This window comes from Camarhynchus parvulus, chromosome 3 (genome assembly GCF_901933205.1).
Source record: "Camarhynchus parvulus chromosome 3, STF_HiC, whole genome shotgun sequence".
In the NCBI taxonomy this organism is placed as follows: domain Eukaryota; kingdom Metazoa; phylum Chordata; class Aves; order Passeriformes; family Thraupidae; genus Camarhynchus; species Camarhynchus parvulus.
The window spans coordinates 19,535,124-19,562,097 of NC_044573.1; the positions used below are offsets into that span (position 1 = coordinate 19,535,124).

The following is a 26,974-nucleotide window of genomic DNA, read 5'->3' on the forward strand; positions in this document are numbered from 1 at the left end:
GGCTTGAAAGAAGGCTAAGTCATACTCATGAAAGGTTTCAAGGTGGAGTAGAATTTTACATGTCAGGTTTCACCTACCTAACTGAGGCTGTTTTAAGAATTTAATCAGTGTGTGCCAGTCCTCCAGTGATCACCTGAGCTGGCCAGAAGTCTTTGAAGTCTTCTCCTGCCATGGTGAACAGCACAGCCTGAAATTCCCCATGTGTTTTGCAACTCTCACTTTCCCTCCTTTCCCTAGTTGTTCTCAGTCCAGTTTAAATTTGTGCCTTGTGCTGATACAAGAGGATGACTCTCACGTGATTTCACTTCTTGTAACTGTTTGCTGTGAAATAGTATTTAAAGAAAGCTTGTAAGAGAAATAATTACACCAAACCTGAGGAGAGCTTTTCAAAAGTGTGTCATTGTTTTGGTTAAAATTGCAACTTTCTGTCTTTCCTGGTTTTAAAGGATAAACCCTATTTGTGTGTTTGTACAGCACTTGTTCATCTCCATCTGACGATACGGAACTTGGTACTTTTTTACACAGATGTGACAAATAACATTACAGCTGCTCTTTATTTGATCTTCTAAAGAGACAAAGATGTGCAAGGATTCTGCCTGCTCCCTCTTTCCCATCGTGTCATCTGTTGTTTGGGAAAGAGTCCTAATTTGCAACAGATACAAAACTATTTGTCGAGGTGCAGGTTTGCCAAAAATAAATGAAACCATTAATTACTACGTTTTTTGAGCAGCTGTTAATGGATTGGGATAAGAAAACTGTACATTAGACTACTGGTTAATTACAAGAACTGTAATTGTTTAATGTGGCTTTTGCAGAATGAAATTACAATATCAGAGGAGGTAAATTCAGCCAGTTTTTGGAAATTATACACCAAGATGTGCACATACTTACAGTGCAGAAAAGGAGAGGAATGCATAGCTGTTTTATTACGTGATTTGCTTCTGCCATTACATAAATATTATGCCTTCATATTCTCAACAAAAATACTTTAAAATAAAGTCATATTTAAACATGCCTTTTAATTGAAGTGTAAAATTATTAAAGGTAGTAAGTTAATGTCTTATAACCCCAGAGCTAATAATGCAGGAGATTCAGATACAACATTAAAATCCAAATGTGTTTACATCATTAGAAATTAACAACTAAGCAGTTTTATCTCCTCTTTGGAGTGCCATGAAGCAGTAACTGTGCTGTTATGATTGCTGCTTAATAATATTTGCAGTTCCAGATTAAATTATGTGAATGTTTGAGGACACATTGCTTCCCTCCCTTGCTGTCACCCTCAGGGACAACATTATTCCATCAGTTGGGTATTCTTCTTCCCTGGAAAGGGTAAAAGATGGTGCTGTTTCGGGAGAGGGCAATTCCTGATTGAGTTTTCTCTACCGTTGCCTTATTTTTAAGGTGCTGTAAAGATTTTCCTGTGGGAGAGGAGGACAGGGCCATGACAGTTTAACTGTTGTTTCAAAATGTAGTCAGTGTGTGATGCTTCAATTTTATGGAAATCTTTGAGCCTCAGTAGTGGTTCATGGATAGATTTCAAGTATCTATTAAATAAATGCTGATTCATCATCTAATGTCTTGAAAGTATCACCTTTTAATTTGCATAATGAGAACTTTTGTGAAAATAGCAGAAATTTTGAACTGTACTCTGTTTTGCAAATACATTTTTTCATGTGATCTGAGCAGATTTTTTTCCATCTTTAACATAAAACTATTAGCTGAATTTTGTTGTTCTTGCACTAAAATCTAATTACTTTATAATAAGGTACATAAGCAAGCTGCTAAATGGTACTGAAAATTTGTCATTTAAAATGGAGTCACAGGTATATGATTATGTTAACTAACAGGAAGTTATGTTTTCCTGATTTTAAAAGCATGTAAATTAAAAAGAAAAATCAGATAACCTCTAGAAATTATGTAACTCTGGATCCTTCTGATGTACTATCTGGACTGAATTTTTCACGTGAATGAACTGATAGCAAATCTCTCACTTCGAAGTGACCAAATTTTAGCACATGGTGTGCTTGTTTCTCATGTTCAGCTGCATTATGTGCTGTGTCTTGCTCTCTTGTTGCACAACTTTGTGCTCCAGAGCTCCAACTTTGTTTCTCTCATGTTACCTGTTAAAATATTAATGGCATAAGGATAAAGTTAATTTGTGCTTCAGACGTCTGAAGACCCTTCCTGCTGTGTAAGGTCTGAGGAGGAGCTGTGCACAGGGGCTTGCACTGTCATCCCACAAACTGTTTAAGCTGTGATTCAGCAGCTCTGCAGTGAAGGAGGTTGTGTTGCACTCTGGTTTTCACTCATCATTTGTCCCATCATCTCGCCCACCACAAGAAATTTGGTTTTGTCTCTCTGCATTTCTTCACAAAGGCACATGGAAGCTGGATGTTGTAAGGATAAAGATGAATAGCCGTGCATGAAGGAAGGGTGGGTTTCCCTCTTTCTGGTTTTATTGCGCATTAAATTCTGTAATTTTTGCATCAGGTTCCTACTAATCTCAAAAGGATCCTTGAATATCATATGTGTAAATCAGTATCCCCTGGTGCATGTTAACTAAAATTCTGAGGCATAAGCACACTGACTTCTATTTAGACTGCGATTTTGTGTAGTGAGAGAAAGAGTTTAGGAAAAAATGTAGATAGTTTGCTTCAAATTACATAAAAATTCATGTTCGTCTTCCATTTTTGTGCTACTGTGTATACAGTACACATACTTGAATTTTCTTAAAAATACATACTTGAATTTTTGGTGTTGCTTCTTATTCCTTACCTATTTTAAAAGATGTTGAACACAACACTAATGCTTGCAATAATTTAACCTAACTCTATATGGCTGTAATCCAGAACTTTAAAATGTGTATTTTTAAATCTTTCTGGAAAAATCCATTTGTTCCATACTTAGCTTATTTAGTGAATTTCATTCTTGGTAAACAAATATGTATCCAGAAATATCTGGAAGAAATAGTGTAGTTGAGTACAATAGCAAGTAATTCCATTAAAGTATCTGTTCAGATCCATGTTTACTGCTGAAGTCATAAAGATATTTTCTAAATCACTTCAGAGCTGGAGTGAGGCCCATATCTCTCAAACAGCAACAATGTTTTTGCAAGATGAAGAAGAAACCAAAGAATATTTGCTTTAGTGTCGCAGACATCCTTTTTATGAAAAATCCTTTCTTAGGATTTTTCCTGCTGAAGCTGAGAAGTTTCAGCAACAAGATGTAAACAATGGTTATCTGCTGCTGTGGAATGCAACAGGTGGATCCGTGATTGGTCTCATGTGGGTGTTTTGATTCATTGACCAGTCACGGCAGGGCTGGCTCTCTTTTTTGGTCCAAGCCAGCTGCTTTTGTTGTCATTCTTTTCTTTTCTATTCTTAGCTTAGCCTTCTGAGGAAACCTTTCCTTCTATTTCTTTTTAGTATAGTTGTAATGTAATATATATATATCATAAAATCATAAATCAAGCCTTCTGAACATGGAGTCAACATTCTCATCTCTTCCCTCAATCAAGAACCCTTGTGACCACTGTCACACTTTAGAATGTGTGAAACAATAATGTCCTGTAACAGGTTGGCCTTCTATTACTGCGTCCTATTTTCAAACCACATTTCACCATTGCATGAATATGAGCATTATTGTTATAATGTATTTCTTCACACAAAACAATAATGGAACTTGTCATCAAAAATATTTAGAAATATTCTAAATTAATATGAAATTTATATTCTGAGCTAGTGTAAATATTAATATCCTGTATTGAAAATGTGAAATCATGTCATTTGTTGAAGAAAACTGAAAGTTTTTGCTATCTAATTCTTGACAGAAATGTATTTTTGGGGTTTAGTCTTTCACTGTTCCTTGGTGACTTGTTTGTACACCAAGATACTGGTTTGGATTTGCCTTTGTGTAATTCATATACTTTTGATCAATTCCAACTCATGCCCAATTATATTACACTAAATTAACATAATTCAACAGATGTTGATATTTAAATGTTTTCTGGCATTCACATCTTGGACAGCTGTCTTTGAGCTTGGGGAAAAGGCAAACATTTAGAGTTAAATGCTGAACATATGTTTAAATTACTAATTAGAACCAAGAAAAAACAATGCATTATCCTTTCTGAGGGCAGTAGGCCTCTACTACTGAACTATATTTTTAGGGTCTCTTTTCACAAATAAAGTGCTTAAGTGACTTGAGTATGGGTGTCAAATCATATGGAGTCATGCAGGTTTTTATTTTCCATCATGTGCACTAAAATTATGCCAGTGTGGAGTTGAATTGTCAATTTTTAGTGTTCAGATAAATTTTGGACAGCTCCTGTGACTGAGTGACAAAAGTGCTTCTAAAGATAACAGCTAGGAGTGTGTTAGGATATGGTATTTATTAAGCAGTGAGGTAATCTCATGGGCCAGGGAAAGATTGTATTCTAGTCATAATGGGATTGCACCAGGACCTTCAATAATACAGGTATGTCACCCTTATGCTTGAAGTTAGGTTGTGAACAGATTGAGGTTGTATGAAAGGAGTTTGATAGAGTTGCATGAGCTTATCACATCTTTTTAAGATGTAATAAAAGGGAAATAAAGTGCATAGCTCTTCTGGTTAATGTAATGGTTTTCACTCTTGCAGATGTAGGTGAAGCAATCTATTGTATAGATGATGTCATTCTTTAGACAAGTTTGAGGAAAAGCTTTACTGTTTGTAAAGGGCGAGGAGGAATCAAGTATGGAACTGATTTCACCTGAATGTTGTCTGAGAAATGTGAAAAGAAAGCAAAAGAAGGTGGGTGGACAAGGAACCATCCCTCTCTAACTATGCATGGGGACACATGCATTACTGCACATGCCACCCTTCTCTGGGTGTTCAAGTAGACACCAGGGGCTGCATTCATGTTTTGGCAAGCTGTGTACCACCAAGGAAAGAGGATATCTTTCCTTATAAATTTACTTAGCCATTGTTTTTCATATCTTTTCCTTAGAAACAAATATGCCTTGCATATTTCAGTGTACTATTATGAAATCATCATGCATCTTTTCTGTGGCTATATTGATACACATGCCAGAGGCAAAGATTAAGTATTCATTATACCTAGATAATGCATAATAGTCTTGCCAAATTTACAGCCCCGCTTGCTTAGTACGTGTATTTGGAGTGATACATTTTAATTTAATCCATACTTCTGGAGACTCAATCAAAGAGGAATGTAGAATTTTATGTTAGTCTTAATTTAATTAGGTATTAGTGTTATGAGGTGTTTAGAAAGACATATATAATAGGATTTTAATGGTGTTTACCTCTAAACTTACCATGAACTGTTCCGTTGACTCCAATGCTCTTGAAGGAATCTGTCTGCCACCTGTGGTAATTTAAGAATGATCAGTAAGAGTTAAAGTTCCTCCAGACTCCCTTATTTAAGCAGCACTAATTGATGTGTTCCACTGGCCACCAGGTATGGCAGTGTCTGTATTTTAAGCCACGTAAAAACAAAATAGGCTTTTGTGTAAGGAGGAACATTTATGTGATATTTTTGGGTAAAAGATACTTATATAAGAGGAGATTTGCTCAGGGTATTTTCATAAAGTTGAGCTATTCCACACATTCAATTTTTTAATCCTTTTATTAACTTGTTTCTCTGGGTTCCACAGAAACAGAATTGAATCTGTTTTCTCCCCCTTAACTGCTGCTGTGAACATTGCGTCACACTCTCCCTGCTCATTTCAGCTTGTAAGAAATTGACAGATAATTTCAAGCTTAAAGTGAGTTAAGTTGTTCCTACCACATTCTCTCTGCAATAATATCCATATGAATATCTATTTTTATCTATATTTTAAGACTGAAAACTGAGAATTTCAGTTAGATTTCCCCTTCAAAGTAATTCTCTCAAGTCCCTTCTAAAATACAAACCAGTTAACTTTTTTCTTTGTGTGATGTCTTGCGAAGAAGTTTGCTTGAAAACTTTGATCAAGCTTCTCCATTAGCTGAAGCATCCAGTGGTGATATAAACTTGCAGAGTTCTACAGCCATCTGCAGGAATGCACTGATACTGTGGCAGAACCGGGTGTCACTGTTTACTGTGAGTTTCTTCCTCAGGTGGGAGATGTTAATAGCGTTATAATGGATAGGCATGTATTGATCTTTACCAATTCATCTAATTATGGAACAGAAATCATTCTTCTTGAAAACATTATTCATTATTACATCATAATAATGTGCTGTATCAGATTTTCCAAGTTAGTGTACAGAAATCTGATAAATGCTGTTAAATAAAAAACACTCTTCCATACCTGCCTTCATTAGTAAATTTTGTTTTGGTTTTTTTACACCTGAGATGATAGTGATCACAGAAGCAGGTAATAAATCAGAGAACTAGAACACATGTTCAGGAGCATCTGCTGTCCTATAGCTATTTTATTGTGCTGTTCTTAGTGACTGGTGAACTTTTAACTCTGGTAGTGGCAAGGGTGAAAACTACCAGTGAAAGAGTGAAGAAACTCACTGAGTCCTCAGTTGCTCAGTAGGTTTATTGCATTTAAAGCACCTTAGCTGTTGGCTCCCTCACACAACAAGATGTTTATTTGGAGAATGTAACCACATGGTCCATGGACAGCAGAGGTCAGGGTAGACAAAAATCTGACATGACCTGTTACAAATGTCTTGGAGAGGTGAACGTGGGTTACTGCTGAAAAGGCATTCATCAAAAATATTTGCCTGTGGAGCTATGAAAATTATGGAAAAAAGGGATTGTGTTGTGTAGGCACAGATATGTTTGGGAAGCTTAAAGAGACAATTCTAGACCATGGTAAGGGCAATTATCTTAATTACCTTGAGAAAAAGAAATTATAAAGAGGCTGCCGCTATTTAAAGAGGAAATAGCAAAATTTCCATCAGAGGGAATTTTTCACAAAAATGCATAAATGTTTGTGAATTTCTTTGCATGTCATCACGTCTATAAAAGTGTTTGCTGTATCAAATCTGTGGGATTTATTTATGGGATTTAATAACTAAACTTTGTGGGGTTTATTTACTATTTCAATAGCTTTTTTCAGTTATTTTTGTTATTGCTGCTTTTCCAGTCTGTCTTCATTTTTGAGACTCTTATTTACCATGTAGAAAGGATAATCTAAACATTGTGTGCAAGTTGAAAAATGAATAAAAATTGACAGCAGCTTTTCCAGTGTTTTGCTTAATATGTTGAGGCATGACACAACAACAACAAAAATTCTTGGCATGCTAATGTAAGTTCACACCAGCCTGGCTTTTGCAGCCCTCTTATTTCCCTCTGCCACAACTTTGCCGCTGCTGTGACACTTGCAGGCCTGCTTGGCCGTGGTGCAGCTGATGCCCTGTCCATGCTCATATTTTTCCTGTTGACAGTGAGTGTTCTTGCCAAACGCCAGGGACCATAGTCACATCTGTTTGTCTCCCAAGCTTGTCTGAGGCTGCTTGGGAACACTTTTTATCCAGAGGGCAGCTTTAACTAGGCCTAATACTCTGAAAAGCCTCTATTTGTAAATGCATACAATGAGGCGACAAGTTCCTGTTGTCTTTCCTTAAAAATTATTTCATTTGACACTGCTTGCTCCAGTCCCTGTCACCAGCACGTCAAAAGCCAGGTTTTCAGGCAAGGTGGTCTTAACAAGTTTTATTTTTTTCCTAATAAAATGCCTAGCTTCCCTCCAGAGCACTATTTATAAATGATAGCTGGAAGCAAGCTAGGGGTAAGTAGAAAGAAGGCAGGCAAATAGCTTTCTTCCTTTCTGTAATCCACTCTCTTCTGATTTAGTGCTAAGAAACATAATGCTGAACCCAGCCTGATTGAGGGTCAGAGTTCTCCCTAGTTTATAATACCCCCATTACAGGCATTTGAAAATGTACTGTGCAGCTTCACAACTCTGCTTCTTTTTGTCTAACCTGCCAGTTCCAGAGCAGTAATAGTTCTTGTCTGATCCTCTCTAAATAAATAAATTAATAAATAAATATGAGCTTTTTGTTTTGCTGTGATTTACACTGGCAGAGCATATCAGATGTTGAGTCCTGGTGAAGGCAATTGCAGCTTTACAATCTCAAGTCGGCTGAACATTTGATGGTAGCGGCCATCAGACCGGGTTTGGCAAAGCTTAATTGGTGCTCCAGCATATTGTTATTTATTTGTGGTGTAGGGAATTTTTGAGAACAACAAAGAAATACCCACGCTCACCTTGGTTGGTGATGGGGTTGTTGTGATCGGCAAAGGCAAATGATTCATTTGTGCTGAAGGAACAAGGCTGCCTTTCAGGCGTTCATTGATTTTAAATTAAAAAGTAACTGCTGTGTTCTACATGAAGGGTGACAACAATAACAAAGTAGTCCTTACTTAGTGTTATTTGTTGCAACTCCATTCCCTGTGCCTGGAGGAAAAGTGGGGAGACCCCAGTACCATAATCTTACAGATCAATAATCTAGATATCTCAATGTAGTGTAACAGATAATCAATTCTGGTAAAATAACTCAAATGCTGCTCACTGTTACTGCTGTGGCTCGGGTCTTAAGGTTCAATTGCCTGACTTTATTAAATTTTATCTTTCATCCTACTTATATTCCCGCAAACTTTCTCCCTTTTTCATTCAGAAAACAAGAGTTTCACACTGTAGAACATATAATTTATGACTATCACACAACTTTTTCTGCATGTTTGGTACCATTGTTAAATACTGATCCACTGGTGATCAAACATCTCAAATATATTTTCTTTAGTTACCGTTGCCCCGTATTATATTTAAATATTCATTTTCTTTATCATACAATCAGTTATGAAAGGGTTACACTTCTTGGTTTCTTTCTAAATTCAGAACTGAAAATTATCATCCTGTTAGTTTACTAGTTCAGCTGTGTTGAGTTCCTGGATATTAAAATAGGATAGAATTTCGTGTTGGAATTGCAAGGAAAATGTGGCTTAAAACAAAGGGAGAAAAGCCTTGAAATAAGGGTTCACTAGGTGAAGCTAGAGTGCACTTCTCTGTGAAATAAGTTTCTTGGAATATTTTATTATTTAAATACAAGCACTTGTTAATCTACTGTATCTACTTAGAAGAAATATGCAGAGGATTGTACATTGTCATCTTACTCATCAAGGCATTGTTGTCATTCTTTTACATTATTGAGCAGATCTGAGGTCTCTGCAGTATATGACCATTTGTTATTCATTTAGAAGTAGCCCAGCTTTAAAATGTTTATAAATGCCGTAAAGGGTAAGTCATATATCCGCACTGAAACCAGATCCCATGAGTGACAATGTTACTATGCTGCTGTGGATTGTCAGATGCAATTTTCAGCTTGTAACGTTATCAAAATTCACTACATTTATGTGGTAAGAAACACATTTCTCAGTAACATTTATAGATACATATTAAAATTGTGCAGTTCAGAAATTACTGCATTCTTCCCCCCCCCCCCCCTTCTGTTCTGGTTCTTTAAAAAAGAAAAGTCAGCTATGTATATTCAATTCTGCAGGCATTCTATGTTACTTTAAGAAAAATAATAACTATAATTGTCCTTTGAGATTCTATTCCAAAAGTCAACACTTGAAAATTCCAAATTTAACATTTCCTGTGGTACTGACTTCTAATAGCTGGGTTTAATGTAGTAGCATTTGCTTGTTTGCCATCCTCTGCATCTCCATCAATTTTCCAGCCTCCAAGTGCAAGCTCATAATTGTTCAAGAAGCCTAACAGATATTCTGCTTCCGTGGTATTCTCACAACTTGCTAGTGAATTAGAAGAGGATAAATTGTTATGCTACATATTTACTTCATGCACCTTTGAAGAGTTTACTGTTTCATGTTTTCTCATTCATTCTTCATCTTACCTTAAAAAAATTGATAATATTTTCCATGTAATAAATGCTGCTCTGACAGTAAAGCATTACCAGCCAATTGATAACCTACAAACAGCATTGTGATCTCTTTAGATAATTAATCTTAGCTATTTTCCTGTCAGGAGCAACAGTGTTTTTGTTTTATGTTGAGCTAGACAGATTGCCAGTTTTGAAAATTAAAAAGCATTCCCTTTATATTTATATTTATTCATTCCAGTAACAATTTATGATGCTGCATTTAGATACTGAGCGCTTGTCAACAAACATAATTATGTTTCGATATAAACAAGATTGGTGGCTTGACTGTGCAGCTTCATCTTGGTTGAGAATGTTTTGATATAGGTTCAGATTATACAAGCTGTGTATTTATGTGGCAGTTTTCTTCCTTTGTTAATAGTTTTCTCCTATAATTACTTGCAGGCAAACCAGTGTACATTTAGGATCATTGTGCATGGGAGACATCAAGCGGAGAAGGAAAGCTGCTCCCCTGCCAGGACCCACAGGTAACCAATTTCCCTGGGACAGAGCACAAACCACAAGATGTTAAATCTCTAAACACAAAGCAGTAGGTCAGTGACCTGGGGAAAAGCTTGATAAATTCAATAACTTCCCATATAACTTCAAATATGTTCTATTCTTATTTATTAATAAAGATTAAGAAATAAATAGGTTCCCTTCACTCTCCTGCAATCATTGCCAATTTCCAGTCCTTTGTAGCACAGCACTTCTTTAAAGACAATAAATCTTTTTTCATATACCAAGACAGCAAAGATTACTGCTTATGTCCCTTCAAACATTACAAGAGAAGAGACCTGAGGCATCTTGTTTTCTGCATATGAATGCTCTAAATACCCTGCATAATAAAGTCAGGATGGGTAAACAATTGAAAATATGGTGACAAAGCTGTGAAACATGGCTTTAAAATTAGTGCTGTAGATTGAACAGGAAGCCCGTGCAAGCACATTTCTGAAAGATTTTTACAGATGCGAGGTCAAAACCATGGATGCATTTTGCTGATGTCACAGCTGTGAAATTACTTTTTCAATACTTAGCAGTGATTTATAGGACTCTCATCAGTTTGTTGTATTAATTATATATGTGCATACTGGAAAGATTCAGTTGTATGTTGAGCCCATGTGAGCCTTTATATATATGTCTAATACAGAAATCTGGACTGCATGTCCTAGTCATACATAAACTACAGCAGCAACATTTGCAATACATAGAATTTTCAAATATATTTTAAGTAGATGTCTTTAGAGACATGCCTAGTACTTGTGTTCTAACTGAATTCCCCCTCCTGAAACTTCTTTGTTTCAAACCTCAGTGGCAGAAACAGACCAGGAATAATATTAACAATGTTATAAAAGTACCTTAGTGGCAGCAGTATGAAAAAAAGAGAATCTATGGGTCAGCTTCTAAGACTCTGAACATATGTGAACCAAGAAAGAAAAATACTTAATGGCTGAAGAGAGAATAATGTAATTATTTCTACAAGGTGATTTTCACTTCACAACTTTCAAGTACTAGAGGATGTCATTTTGTACTGAGAGGTTATCAAGTATCGTGAAATTAATTTTATTATTCACTTTACTTTGGGCTTTCAGTGTTCAGAATTTTATTTTACAAGCTGGGCCCTCTGCGTAACTTTACAAAGCCAATATTTTGATACTAAGGCAAATATGTGGTCATTCAATGTTATGTGTCCATGAACTCACAGTTTTAGAAATTGTTTTGCCCCAAAGTTTGCTTTTATATGAAGAGCAACAGAGAATAGTGGTGGAGTAAGGTATCATATGAGGTAATTTTTAACTGATGTGCCTCCTTTTCTTTTCAAGTTCAAGGTAATCTTTTCAATTTTCTTGTGATCAGGAGGATTGAGAATTTTTTTTGTGGTCTTAGAAGAGTTGTTGTTTTTCTGCACTTCATCCTTGTAAGTTTTTAAGCAAATAGAACATTTGGTAAACATTGAATAAGCTTGTACCTATGTATAGCATGCTAGAGATTATTATAGTTTTCTCAAAGGCTAACCTTTCTACTGCTAAATTATTGTTTGTCTGTCACAGGCCTTGCTTTTTGACAGTGTTCCATAAGATTTTAAGAAAGAAGGAGGTTTTCTTTTAGAATGAATGTATGTTTGGAAATTGGGATTAAAATAAGAGATTGCTTATTTGATTATTCTTCTTTCAGTAGTTTTAGTTACCTAAGATATGGGAAGAGAAGGGTTTGATTTTATGTAGAAGAATTTGTGAGCTTCTTTCTTGAAAGAAAAAAATACGGAAGTTGTTTAGATGAGCAGAAGTTGGAAATGAAAAAACATTCTCCTCATAATTGTTTGCATTTGATATCATAGTGAAACCTGAAAGGCTGTCTGTAAATGACTCCTTTACTGCAAGTGTTTTGTTACATGGACTGCAAATTGGCAAAGTTTGGTCTGAGTCACTCTGATGGTAAGAGTGTTTTCTAAATTCCCATTTGCATTTGGAAAAAAATACTTTGGTAAATTAACTCTTGTGAAAATCTGCATAGTGCTGAAAATGGTCATTTATGCCTTTAGGTCCAGTAGTACTGATGAGAACGATCCTAACAAGGTATTGGAATGCATTCCCTGGGTTTGAGTCTCACAAGGGTAGCACCTGCTACTTTCAGACGCCTTACAAAACCACAGACTTCTGTAGCAAGCAGTGTGATTGGTTAAACATTTATTAATTGTGACAAGAACACCCAATTTATTTCAGTACTCCAGCTTATTTACTGCTCTTTCACCTTTGTATTTTGTATTGAAAAAGTAAAATGAATATTGATAGAGTTAGATATTGATTTCTAAATTTATAGCCCGTTCTCAGCCTGCAGTCAAAGTCACATACCAATCGGTCTGTGTATATTAGTAACAAAGGATGTAGCTTTACTTGTACAGCATTGAGAAACTATTGAAGCAAGAAAGTTTGAGCAGCACAGAGCATTTTATAGTTTCAAAAATGTCATTTGTAAAGGTGAAGAAAAGATGTGTTGAATAGCAGTGAAGAAAATGGGAGATAATATAGGCATGGATGGGTAGGAACTGACAGTAATGATACAGGAGTATCATATTCTGTCTTTTTTCCTAGGATGAATTTTCTATTTTGTGGATGTTTCATATATCCCATATGTGTATTGCTGAACCTAGATAGTTAATTAATCAACAAAAAACTGATACTAGTAAAAATTGATTACTTCCCACAACTGAAGTATGAGGTATTGTACCTTTTAAATACTCTTTTGGATGACTTCTTCCATGAAACAAATATTATTCCAGTGATTCTGTTCTCATGTGAGTACAGGTCATTTTCAATGACCTTCTCTCCCCTCTGACTACCTGAGTGGTAGAGCTGTTTCATGTGACACCCTGACATATTTCACTGCAGCAATACAGTGCTCTCAAGTTTGTAAAAGGACCTCTTAGACAAACTAATCCATTGTCATGGAAATAGCCCTTCTAATACTGGGTCCAGTTTAATGAAAGTGATAATCAAATAGCAACAACAACAAAAATTTTACTAGAGAAAGAACATTCTTTGCAAGGTAGTGTTACTACTTGAAACACATGCACTGGGAATATCTGCAGCAATTTCAGTCTTAGATTATCTAGTTTAAGTCTCATATCAAACCAATAAGTGCTACATAATTTTAGACTGAATATGCATTTATCCCAGTTTCTTTCTAATTGACTCTTCTGTACAAGATTTTTGATTTTTATCATGTCCTGTTAAATCTCTGAGATATTTTAGATTTTTTTTTACATAACAAACCTTTAAGTCTTAAATGTTGGGAAAAAATCATCAAATTCTGCTTCACATATCATATTTGTATGCCTTGTAAATAGTCATTTATTTCTATTTCAAAACAATCTTTTTTCTCTGGTGTTGCATGGTGTAGTTTACAGTTTGGAGCAGTGTTAAAAACCTGCAAAAACCAATTATAAGAACAGAAAGCTATTTTTTATTTAAAATGTAGAAAATGTTTATATAAAATAGATAAATTACTATGCATGTAATGGGCACTTTAATACTTACCTTTTTACAAAAACAAATTTCAGATTGTCATATTCTTTATCTAGTTGGCATGTTGCATGCACATGCTACACTTCAGGCTGGTCCCGATTGAAATGACCAAGTTAAAAGTCTCATTTTAAAGAATGTGTTTTAATGAAAAATATGACAGTTTCTTAATTACAGCAGAAATACTGAGCACTGCTATAATGCCATCATGACTCACTTTAACAAGGTAATCAAAAGGGTACATGTTTTCATTCCTTTTTAAAAATTGCCAGTGGAACAGCTAAGCAAACTATTTTGCTGATGCTTAATATGTCAGTGATTAAAAATCAGACCTGAATATCTGCAGAACCAAAATGATGATTTGAAAAAGATTGTGATTACAGTGTGATAACAGAGGTGGCTGAGGCTGAGTTTGTGGTGAAGGTCAACTTACTGTAATAGTTTCAGGGGAAGGGTAAACTTTGGGGTACTTGGATGAACTGACCATAAATTTCCAAAACTCTAGACAATAAGCCTATTTTCTTTTAACTTGATTCACTGCTTTTCTGTCTACCAAATGTACAGCTCTATAGGCAGAAATCCCTTGTCACAGGCAGTTCACAGCATTGGCATGTTGTGAATCCTTTCCCTTATTGCATTGCACCATTTCTTACCCTCAGTCTGCCAAAGTCCTTCCTGGCATGCACTTCATGCCTTCTTGGTTGTGCAACCCATGGACTCTTGTTTTTCTTTGGTACTTGGCAGCAAGTTCAATTTCAGGGACTTCTTTCTGTTTCTTTGTTTCTTCTACCATATTGTCTCACCAGACTAGGACTTAAAAGATTGCAGAGTGTCATCCAGTATTGGAAGCTGCAGTCCCTTCAGAGCAAAAGGCTTTCTGTGTTGAGCTTGAGGTGGCTGGTTCAGGCAAGGCATCTTACATACAAGCACCAGGGTTCAGAAAGTTCAGTAACAAACATCAGAAGACCTGCAATTCAACCAGGACAAGCTTATCCTGGAAATTGCTGATGGGTTTCTTGTGATCTAGAGAGAAGACAAGATTCTACAGGCTGTACACACAGCCACTATAAAGTCAAGAAGAAACATTAAGATTGATAGATGATGACTGTACCTGTCTTTCTAAGGGCTGTTATCTTCTGAAATGTGGAAGCTTCAAGAATAATTCCCCAAATTACTCTGGGAGTCTTTCATAAAGTAGCTGTTTCTGGTTATGGAAACCATTCAAATTGCCTCTACTGGGAGCTGAATTTTCTGGTCCTTATGGGTCCCTTCCACCTTGATGTGTTCTGTGATTCCATGGATTTTTTGGCTTCACTTTCAAGAACCATAAACCAGCTTACTGGAGAATATAACCAAAAAAAGTACCCTTAATATAGTAGAAATATGGGGGGGGGCGGGGGAGGGGGGAGGCTAAACCAGGCATTATTTTCAAGTTTCAAAGGTATGTTCCATTAAACAGTTGTACACTTGAGGACTGGCTTTGAGTGAAACAGAGATGTCAGTAGGGAGACTCATCCTCAAGGGCAGTTATGTGCTCTGCAAGTTCTGCACATTCTCTGCCAGATACCATATTAAAGTGGTTCCCCACAGAGAGGAGCCACCTCCTTTTTATGTGCAGTTTATTAGAACCATCACCTTCCTCAGATGGGCAAATGGATGTCCTGTAGTTTTCCTAGAACTCAACCAATGAAAGAAGTACCTGATATTTCTGTTAGTCAGTTTTAGGTTGGTAATTGCAAAGGATTTTTGTTAAAAGACAGAGGGTTTGGCAGTTAAAACATGTAGTTTTCTCTCAGTCAGCATTATTTCTTGTCCCAGCTCTCCACAACAACCTCTCAGTTGTTGGTGACTAGTTTTTCTTCCTCCTGAGGGAATAGGGAGCACTGCTGCAAACAGTCCCTGGTATAGATTATGCAAAAACCACTTCTCTTAAAGGTTTTTCAGCATATGATTCACTTTTTGAAAAAGGAAGGAGGTCCGTGCATAAACCTGATAGATTATGCAGAAAGTTTTGACACTTCAGAGGAGTTTACCATGTGCGGAAATAAAATTCATTGATCTGGTTTCCAGTGCAGGCAAGATTTCTGTCTTTTTGTAAAAGCCTTGCAATCAGTGGAAAAGTTCTTAATAAAATCTGTTGTACATACTCTGGGTTTCACAAAGAAAATTTTTGCACTGGGTTTCATTATAAGACTGCTAGTCTTTCTGTAAAAGTGAGAGAATGCTTATCAGATGGAATTCATTTTGCTGAATTTTGGGGGGGTTAAACAGAACTTTGCCATGTCCCCCAGTGAGAATGCTTCTTCCAAAATGCCTTCCAGTGACAGTGTTTCTGTCATCAAAGACAAGCCATAAAACAAAGACCTGCTTTGGACTGAAGTGAAAAGACAGTCTCGGATATTCAAGAGGTTCCCCTTACAGAGGGATAAATGGCAATCTAAAAATACCAACTCTTCCAACCAATTTTGTAGCAGCAAAGACTGAATGGGCATGAAGTTTTACCCCACATACAGTGTAACCCAGTAAAGAATGGAAGGAGAAGAGCACCTGCAAATCCAATTCCAAGTGATCTGTGGTTTTGGATAACCGGTTGTACCTAAAATTCAGTGTCACAATCTTCATATGTGTGTGAATTTATGTTTACATATTCAGGAGAGTTGAAAATATATTTAAATCTAGAGTCTATGCTTCAAGATAGGGTGTGTTTACCCAGGCCACATGTAATACCCCTTGAGATGGGGTAGTAGGAATGAAACTATGGCAGTGCAGACGTCAACAAAACTCTGCTGTGGATACGGGGTAAATACAGAGGCGTCCAGCACCTGCTGAAGTCATAGCTATGTTCTCTCTGCTATTCTTATCTCTCTGTTAGAATAAAATTCAATGCAAGCAGATTTACCTGAACATAATAATTCTAAAGTTATTCTTTAGATAGTCTTAGATAGCCAGTTTGAGGGATGTGTTAAAGTCTGGTGAAATAAAGCAGTCTCAAATATTAGCTAAACAATTTTCATAGCATTCTCATAGCTGAGTTGTTTTAGTTTTGGTTTGGTGTTTTGTGGTTTTTTTAGTAGATACACAGCCATATGTACTGAATTTTGAAAATCACTGCAGGTACTGAGTTTTAAAATCACCATGCAGCTGGTGGCTGTGCTTCTGAAGCTGTGTTTGTGCAATTACCCAAAACAATTTTAAGAACATAAACATCTAGGCAGTCTGATTCCCATTTTGCTAGTTAGAGAGAGCTGGCATAAAAAGACAGACTACAGCAATGTATTTTTCTGATTGGTTTCCTTGTGTATCAGGATCAGTCCCTACTGCTCTGAGCTCATCTGTCTGGTGAGGAGTCAGAAAAGAAAAAGAACAGATGAAATATTAAATGCTTTCAGAAAATGAGGGGGAAAGTGCACCAGCTTTTAAAGAGAATCAGCATGTATCATTTCTGCTTCCATTGGCTGTTTATCCAACATCAATACAACACTTTAGGAGCCAAATTACTAAACAAGCTGCCAATTAGGCTTGCAGTCAGCTGGATAGATTAGTGGCTAAGAGAGGCAGATACAAGATTTTCATCTCTTGAGCCAATTACACAAGTGAATTACCATCCACAATGCTCCTTGGAAGATTTGAGGTAGAAAGACTGACTCTGCTGTGATAGACATAAGTGAGATCCAGGGTAGGGGGTAAGGGTTAGCAGGCCATGTATTGCAAAAATTACCCAAGCAAAAAGAGATCCTTCTAGGAAAGGATTTAAAGGATTTAAGGCTGCTGGGAGTGATAGAAGAGGAAATAATAGTTGTGGTATGCTCTGCGAAGGCATTGCTGTTCTGCTCACAAGTCTTAATCACACAAAAGAAAGATGAAAGGGCAAGACTATATTTATGTACAGTGCCATTTTCTCAGAACTGTTTAAAACCCTGTTTTCTTAACATCAGAAATAGTGCAGTGGCCAGAGATGAAATTACTTCACTATGCCTTCATTTGTTTCTTACAGCTTGGGGGAGTTGAGAGGAAAAAAAAAACAAACACAAGAAAAAGCCCACACATTTTCTTAAATAAGGTTATCTGAGAGCTTGATCCTAGATGTATTCTGGTTTTATTCAGCCCAATATAAGCCAAACATGCTTGATGCTAGTCTTATCCAGCAATTGGACCATACAAATAAATATTGTGACAATAGTAGTTTATGAGGTCATAGCTCCTTTATTATTCTGTAATAAATGATAACTTCAGTGTTGAGCTCTGCATTTGTAGAAGCATTTTGCAAATAAAATGGGTCTGTCAGATCAAAACTGTTCATAGGCTCATTTGTTTCCTGCTGACTGTGTTGTACACTGGTGTAACATTGTTTCTTAAATATGAAGCAAATTTAAAAGCTGAACTTTTGCAAGCTGCTGTATCCAAAAATGATTAAACAGATGTGAAGCCTGCAGCAGCATTAGACCTCTGATCTGATTTTAGCTTACAGATGGAATTAAATTAATTCATGGCAATCACTGTAAAATCAAGGGTATGGCACTGAATGCTAGTGTACTGTTTAACCAGGACATACCTGTCTCAACAGCTGTTAAGAAAAAATTACATACCTTTATTTTTCACTGAAACCTGCCTTTAATGCCATCATAAGTATCACACCAAAATTAAACAAATGTGATGAGTTTTTTGCTTTCCACTTCCCAGTTTTGTCACTTACTACTCACTGACTCCATGTTCCATGTATGTAAGGTCATATGCATAAAAAGCGTAGACCTTGAAGTGTGTCTATTCATATACACAAAGATTTGAAAATTGTCCTTTATTCTTTCAGCTGGCAGTATTGCAGAGAGAAGAAACATAAGCTGAGGGTATTTTACAGAGCTGTCTTTTCAAACAAGTTACTATATCTTAATGTTTTCTCCTCTCTTATATAATGGCAGCCTCTTCTACATGCAGACTACTCATCTGGTAAATCGGGAATCAATCGTTAGGGTTGCTAAAAACATTTTCTGTCTGTAGAAAAAAAAGATGTACTGCACAGGAGATTCCTACAAATTATTAGTGCAGAGACATCCTTGTAACTTCTGGAAACCTCATACAGCATTAAAATTAGAAAAATGTATCCCCACTTTTTTTTTAAATCGGATTCTGCATAGTTATTTTTTGTGGGATAGCACAATGGGTTAGTTTTGCTCTTGCTCCTGGGTGGGTCAAGACTGAACACGTCCCAGAGGTAGCACAGCCCTTTTCAAGGCCGTGTGCTTGGACCATTCTCTCTAACAGGCCCTACTGGCTAGTCCAAGAAGTGCCATAGGCATGAATTAAAAACTGAACTTGAAGATGAATATTGCAAGGACAATTACTGCTTTTAATTAGAAAATAAAAGCCCAAAGCACAGGAATGGGGGTCAGGGGAATAGCACACAGTGTAGCATGATTTTTAAGAGCTCTCGCCCATCATGCAGTCTATCAGCAATGCAAATGTTGGGATTTTTTCCAACCTACTGATTGCACATGAAATGGAGGAAGAGGGCAATACCACTATCAACATTCTTTGGATTCACATAAAATATGTTGCATTACAAATAAATTTTTCAAGTGATGGGTGAAAATGACAGGAATGTTAAAGGCAGACATGGATAGTATTCATATAAAAACTAACTATACTGCAATGGAATGGCCAGGGTATATTAAATATTTTTCACAATTCAAATAAAAGCAATCTATATTCACCTCATTTATGAGAAGGAGTAATTAGTCAATTAGTAATAAGGCAGGATGGGTGGGGTTTTGGTTTTGCTTTATTCTTGCGGTAGTATAAAGCCTTCAAACACATCATCCTTTGGACAGTGAATGTTGTTTGATTGTTTGCCCAAAAGTGGGTTGTGAAACCAAGTTTATGGTGGCCTTTCTTTCCTTTCTTTTTCTTTTATCTCCTTTTTTTTTTAATCTGATGATATACAAGAGTAAAACAGGACTCTTAGGGAGAGCTTGTGTTTTAATAGGAGATATAAAAGTATGTACAGTGGAGGGAAAAATAGGTATCATATACACATTCTAAAAGTACTTACATGTCTTTAACAACAAATAATTCCAATTATCTTGTCAGGGAAAAACAACATTGAGTTGCTTCAAAAGGTATGAAAAATAGAAGCACCAGTTTACTAAATAACATGTCAAGGTACAGAGTGTTCTTTCTTATATCTTCTTTGTGAGGTTCCTCTGGCTGTCTCAGGAATTGAAATTCATATAGAAAGGTACATCTGTTACAGGAAGAACTCTGTGGGTTTTTCCCCTGAATAGACTAAAACAAAAAAGCTGTTTATGTTGTCTCAGGCTATGCCTTGCATACTGTTCCAGCAGCATTGCTGCCTCCGCCTAGGCAGCATTATGAATGGTTTCATATTTCCAGTTTTTAGGTGTCATAAAATACACTCTTGTGTTTGCTCTTTCCTGCTTGGCAGGTCTGTTGGATCTCTCTTCCCCTTGAAGTTTTCTCCTTAATTGTTCCACAAACATTTACTGGAATGATTCTTCATTTTTTGCCATCACCTTTTACAAAAAGTGGACCAAAACAGAGTTCCAGGGTTTTACCTATGAGGCTTACCAGAATTTTTGTTGAACAGTACCCTTTCTTCTTTCCCTCTTTTTTTTTTTTTTTTTTTTAGCTAGAAAGTATAACTGGGAAGGTTACAAAGCCTGTGTTGTGTATCCCAGGCAGTGCCTGGGACTCATTTGTATGAAAATTGCCTCTGCCTGTGGGGGCCTGAAAAGAAAGGAAGTCTTGGACATTGAATTTTGTGCTGGTCAGTTCAAGAAGAACACTCTCAGGGACTGGAGGCTGCTGACTGAAAAGCCTTTCTTTTAAGCCTAGCATTAAGCTTAGCTTCAAACCAGTATTAAAGGATGCCTTCCCTCAGTGTACTCCTTTTTTTCTTTGACTCAGGAACTGAGATACTAGAAAGCAGTCTGCCTTTTATGTAGCCAGTGTTTTACTGGATGTGAACAGATCTATAGTGGATAATGCTGGAGTTCTATAAATTCATCATCACAATCATCATGAGGTTTTTAATGTGCACCTCTCATTTTGAATTTCTGTCTGTATATGCAGTTTCCACTGTAGGACCTTGCTTTTTTCTGTGTGTGGGATAAATTAGGCTATTTAGAAGCTCATGTTCAACTTTTTTGTGTTCTTGTTTAGTAAGTTAATATAATGATAAGCCAGCTGCTTGTCAATGGTAAATTCTTGGCTAAAGATATTATAGTCCCCAAGAACTCAAAATCACGTGCTTCTACTGCAGTATTTTCAAAAAGTAGTAGGCAGAATAAACAGGTAGAAAATCAAACAGATAGTTTTGAAGCTGGGCACGTTGAGGGGTTTTTTTTTATTTTGTTGTTGGGCAGGGCGATGATGAATAATGCTGAAAACAAAATCTGGCTGTATACGTGCAACTGCTTGTGTTCAAAACCTTCAGCCCTTTTTGAAATTGTTTGCATGGTGGAAGTTGATAAATTTTAACACAGATTCCTGAAATAAATATCCCTTGTGCAAGATACTTACATTTAGAAGGCTTATCCATGCATTGTCTCTAAACTCTGGTTTGGGGAGTCTGGTTGATGAAGGGGAAAAAGTAGCTTTATTATTTTGATTGACTTTTTTTTTAAACGATGTATTCATGGGGGAAAAAAACCCTTTCTTATAAAAAATTAATCTGTTATTGTAACAAGTACTGTTTCTGTAAGAGCTGTAATTGTTAAATCAGAATGTTTTTATTGCGTTTTCTTGAGGGAGGTCATTGATAAATATTACTAAGAACAGAGTGATGGTCATGTTACTATGATGTGTCTCTTCTTAGTAACTGCATAGGACTAGAAATTCATGCAATCTTGACAATGTAGACATCTGCGGGTGATTTATATTCTTTGAGGCTGATGTGAAATCCACCATATTGGAATATAATATGATACTATTTGTCATGTGTAAAAACAGAATGAATCCTCAAAAGCATTAAAAATAAAAGCATTAGACTATATTATTTAGAATTATATGCAGTCAAGAGGTCAACATGTGCAAAGACAGCCTGTTCTAGAAACCTGTTAGATGAATTAGGAGAATAAGAAGGTTTAAAGCTTTAAGGGAGATTATCCTGCTCTTCTCCACATGGCAGGCAGTGCTGATTAATGTTGTGTATTTCTTTAATCTCAGGGTTTGTAGGTGAAAACACACAACCAATCCCAGAAAACAACATTGGAAACAGAATGCTTCAGAGTATGGGCTGGACCCCAGGCACGGGTCTTGGACCAGACGGCAAAGGGATAGCAGAGCCCATACGAGCCATGCAGAGACCCAAAGGACTTGGACTTGGATTTAGCTGACAATGATAAAAATAAATCTCAAAATTAATTTAAAAAGAAAAAAAAAAAAAGGAAAAAGGAAAAAATATTATTTGTTGTGATCGGCAAATCCAGCTTTTCTTCTCTCAAAGATGGCTGAAGTCAACGAGCTTCACACAACTCCCACCAGCTGCAAGGTACAGCCACAGTGACAGAACCGGCATTCGAGTCTGACTTCATAATGGTGCTAAAATGTACAAAAACTTCTACTTTTTTATTTTCTGTGGTCTTAAGGTTTGTATTAAGCATAAAATTCAGTATACTCACTTTTTTTGGTAAAAGCTTCTGGCACAGCAGATTTTAGTATATAAGTGAATTTCATTTTGTAGGTATAATTTCATCTCAAGAGCCTTGATAAGATTTGTTGAGGAAAATGGAACTTTTTACAGCTATTGTGGCTTCCTCCTTTTCAGGCAAAGTTTCCAAGCCTGGTATTTATAGTGTTTACCAACATTTAAGTATAAGTTGTCGTTATGGCCATGATACATACATGTTTCCCGCTGGAAGGTGATATGGTATGCAATTTTGTCTAAGAGCATGAAAAACAGCTTTGTTGTCATAGGAATCCCATCCCAACACCATTTTCTGGCAATGTATTACTGTCTTCCACATTCAAGTTGAGAAATAATGCTTTTATACTTGTTTTTATGTTTACAAAATCATCTTTCCTCAGCAAATATTTTACAGAGTTAAAGTTTACTCTAACTTTGGCTTTCCCTTCATATTAATAATCCTCAGTGTTGCCACATTTAAGAATAGTTTGAGCTTTGAAACAGGAAATTGTATTTCAGGGATGACTGTGTTTCAGTGTTTTTCTGGGGTTGGCACATTTTAAACAATGCAGTATTCAACATGGTGTTAACATTTGGTTTGTGACCGAGCTGTTTCCAATGAGCCACAACCTTTAAAGATCATGAACAGAAAAAGGGCAAGGAGAAGCAAGATTAGGGTGGAGGAAAGGAAGGAAAAAGATACTTTGATGGCATCTCACAAATCTAAGCTAGCAATTTAAAATCAAGAGGGATCATTAAGTGTTTTAATCAGTATCCTAATGTATCTAATGTCAGCAGAAGCAATTTCATTAAGCACCAACCAATCAAGCTCCTAGGGTACTTATTAGTCTGCAGGATAAAACAAATTCCACTTTAAAATTAAATGATAGGGCTGAAGGAAACTGTTTTTCAGACGGACTAAGGAGAAAATCGTGCCCCTCTCACCACCCATGCCTCTAGTAGCTGGCAACATTTACTCTCATTGCAGAGGGAACAGGATTTGATTCTCCAGTCTTTTTTTTTCTTCAAGAGGAGGATCTCCCTTCCTCAGCTCCCAGGCTGCAGAGAAAAATACTTAGTTCCAGATGCTTGCAAAGATATTTCTTTAGGATAAAAAGAGTACAGCTTTGCTCATGCAACTGTGAAATATAGTGATTAATTTTAAGACGTGTTTTTATTACTTTCCTTTTTCTCTCAGCTTCACCCATTTTTCCAGGAAAATAGTAGCAGGAAGAGGAAAACCAGCAGCATTATAGCATTAAATTTGCTTGAAAGAAATGTTCATATTTTCCAGTGCGATTACTGTCAGTTTGGGGATGCTGTTTCAGCATACCACCATAGTGTAGAGATTACAGATTAGTACCTGATGTTGTTTTTATGATAGTTGAATGCACGTTATTTGAGTTTCAGGAAGACTATTTATTGCTGTTTAAATACTTTGTATGATTGTGTGATTTTACTTTTTAAAATTATAAGAAATTTTAAACAGAATACAAATTAAACAGAATACAGCAAAAGATACTTTTTATTGTAAGGTTTTGTGGCATAGCATAATGTGAGTTTGCCACTTCAAATATCTCTTGCACAACTGAACTTGGTTAAATACATTCCATATCCAAAGAATTTCAAGGCCACATAGTTACAAAGGGCCAAGAGCCTGGAATTCTGCGGCTGGCAGAGGTGCCCACTTGTGTGTTATTCCAAATAATGCATTTCTGTGGCCTGCACCTGTTCTGACAGTGCCATGTGCTCCTGAGAGCAAGTGAACTCTGACAACCTCTTTGTTTTGTACACTGCAATCATAAATCCCTTAAAATCATTTTCAACGTGTGAATTGCAAAAGTGAATCTTTTAAGATCTGTTTGTTGTAGCTCTATCTGTAAAACTGTGAAAGAATACTCAGTCTGTTAAAATTCCACTGTTCTGCTTTAGTTCCAACACCTGCGTGTCTTGGACTGGAAGTACAGCACCTATAACACTTCTTTGAAGCATTTCTGTGCAATTTACCATAGCAGTAGTTTCTGAAGAAATAAGTGTAGAGCCCCAAAAGTTCTTGAAACTGTTTCCTGTTTTTAAAAGGTAAGAGGGAAATAATGCATACATATTGAGGTAAAACATCTTTAGCTCGTTCAACTATTTTTTTATGCATTCCTACAGATGCAGTGAAGCAGCCAGCCTAGTAGACTGTCATAATGGATGAACTATGTAATCAGATTGAAAATCTTAAATTTTTTTTGTTCTAAATCAGCCTTTTAGTGAGAATCTATTAGGCATTAAGGTTAGTTAAACTGGTTTTGATATAGAGATAGATGCACTTTGTTTTCCCCAGGTGTTATCAATAGATGCCTCAGCTGACAGTACACTTTATCTGTTAGAAGCTGTAGAACAAAGTGACTTATTAAAATATTTTAATGTAGTGCTTTGAGATATTTTTTGTGCAGTAAAATTCCCATTCTGGCTCACACTGTGATTTCATTTTCATTTTTCCACATCTCACAGGAGCGGTTTTAAAGATACGCCAGCAGTGTGATTTCATACAGTTAAAACTAGTGTTAAGAAACAAAACAAAAATTAATTGCAGATTTTTTTTTAAGCCATTGCAATGTTACTTGGCTTTGAAACAGGTCAAAATACTTGGATTTACTGTTTGTTTTCTTCAGATCTTTCCTATGTCTAACCTGCAATCATACTGTGATACCTGCTATAAAGCTGGAGCACATTATTTTAAAATACATATACAAGTTTTTTCAGATAATAATTCTTTATGCCTATGACACTGAAGTTTTTTGCCTACATAGATAAATACGGGATCATCTTGTATCTAAAAGTTGTCATCCATCACTTGCCAGATTCTTTCCATTTAAATATTTGAATCAGTAGCTCAGCTGTTACCATGATATCTTCCTCTGAAGAATGTGTAGTGAAGAGAAGAGATGTTGCCTATTATCAGCACTGCGTTTTGCTATATGTTCCATGGTGTCTCCAAGTTCTGTGAATTGAGCCATTAACTGTTAATAAAAGAAACCCATGAGCAGTATCTTATTTCTAAATGAATATATGTCCAAGTCAGAGAAGCATTATCAATATGCTTGTTTAACAAGTTTGTCCCTGCATTTGTCTTTCTGCAATTAGGTCAATAATGGGTGTAGAACAGCAGTAAATACCTAAATGCTATGTATAGAATGCTTTGCTTTAACAACACAAATGCAAGATGGAATAAAATAAATAGACTCAATTCTTCATGGGCTTTGTATGTTCTTTTCTTTAAACTACCCTTTTCGGTAGTGTTCTTATTGCACAGGTGAGTACAAAAGCATGCTGTTTCTAGAAATATAATTAAAGTGGCTTATACCATGTACCAAGTAAATGCATTCTATGTTAAGCTATTACACTGCCTTTTATGTACCTTTTTGCTAGTACTTCTTTCCTAGGTTATTATTATCCTGCTGAAGAGGTAACACCACAATATCAGGAAATGCCTCATTTAAGATGTTTGCAGTACTTTTGTTATCATATTCTTCTAAGACTTTTAAGTACAAGTTCCCCTCACTCCTTAGGTATGTGTATACTTTGATAACCGTGACAGGGCCTTGTGCTTTCCCTTCAAACAGTTCTCCAGAATTGTTCCTCCAAGGAAAACTCACACAACCTTTGCTTTATTTTCCCTCTCCACTGCTCCCAGGGCACTTTCAGTGAAGGTATATCAGAAATGGGAATCCCTCCCCTCTAACTCTTAGTCAAGAAACTTTCTAATTACACTTCCATCCCTGGCAGAGTTTTCAGGAGCAGTGGAGCAGCTGGAAAAGGGTTAGCATACATTTACTTGCAACTGAGCACATTAAGTTGTTTGGGCTTTTCACGATTCTCTTCTGTCCTAGAACAAAACAGATAATGGAGCTCTTTTGACCATGTTGCTTGTATTTGAATATTCAGTCATTAAGTAATAGATTGTGTAAGCTTGATCTCCCTCACCAATGAGAACTGGTTTTTAACAGCTATGAAAAGGGGTTTAAATTAATATGAGATATTCAGTCTATAGAAGGTTGTTATTTTGGCCTGTTGATGACATTGCTCTGATGAATTTAAGCATTGGGGAGTTTGACTTCTGAAACTGTGAACATAAGTCATTAGCCTCTGAGGTACGTATGTGTTATTGTAAATATATCAGCTTATTAAAATGTCATTCCAAATATTTCATCATAGATATGCTCATTTCAGTTGTGCCTTGTCTATAATGTTGTCTTTTCTTCTTAATACTGGTCTATTTTTCTGAAACACTGCAGCTCTGTGTGTGTTTTTAAGTGATAATACTGTGTTTCCTCTCTTGAAGCATTATCTCTTTTATGTCGCAGGTGATGCCACTCAAGATTTTCTGTCATTTCTGCTACTCTACAGAAGCTGCTTTTCCGTCCCCTTCCTAAGCCAGTTTCCT

The 26,974-nt window shown here is 36.3% G+C and overlaps 1 protein-coding gene across 1 annotated transcript in view; it reads left to right on the forward strand.

The window, feature by feature from the left end:
- Positions 1-26,739, forward strand: part of GPATCH2 (G-patch domain containing 2) — a 119,572-nt gene extending 92,833 nt beyond the window's left edge. Inside the window, exons 9-10 of the mRNA XM_030946424.1 lie at positions 10,285-10,367; positions 22,083-26,739. Of these exons, the coding sequence (XP_030802284.1) occupies positions 10,285-10,367; positions 22,083-22,252 (253 nt within the window). The 3' untranslated portion in view covers positions 22,253-26,739. The remainder of the gene's footprint in view (positions 1-10,284; positions 10,368-22,082) is intronic.
- The last annotated feature ends 235 nt before the right edge of the window (positions 26,740-26,974 follow it).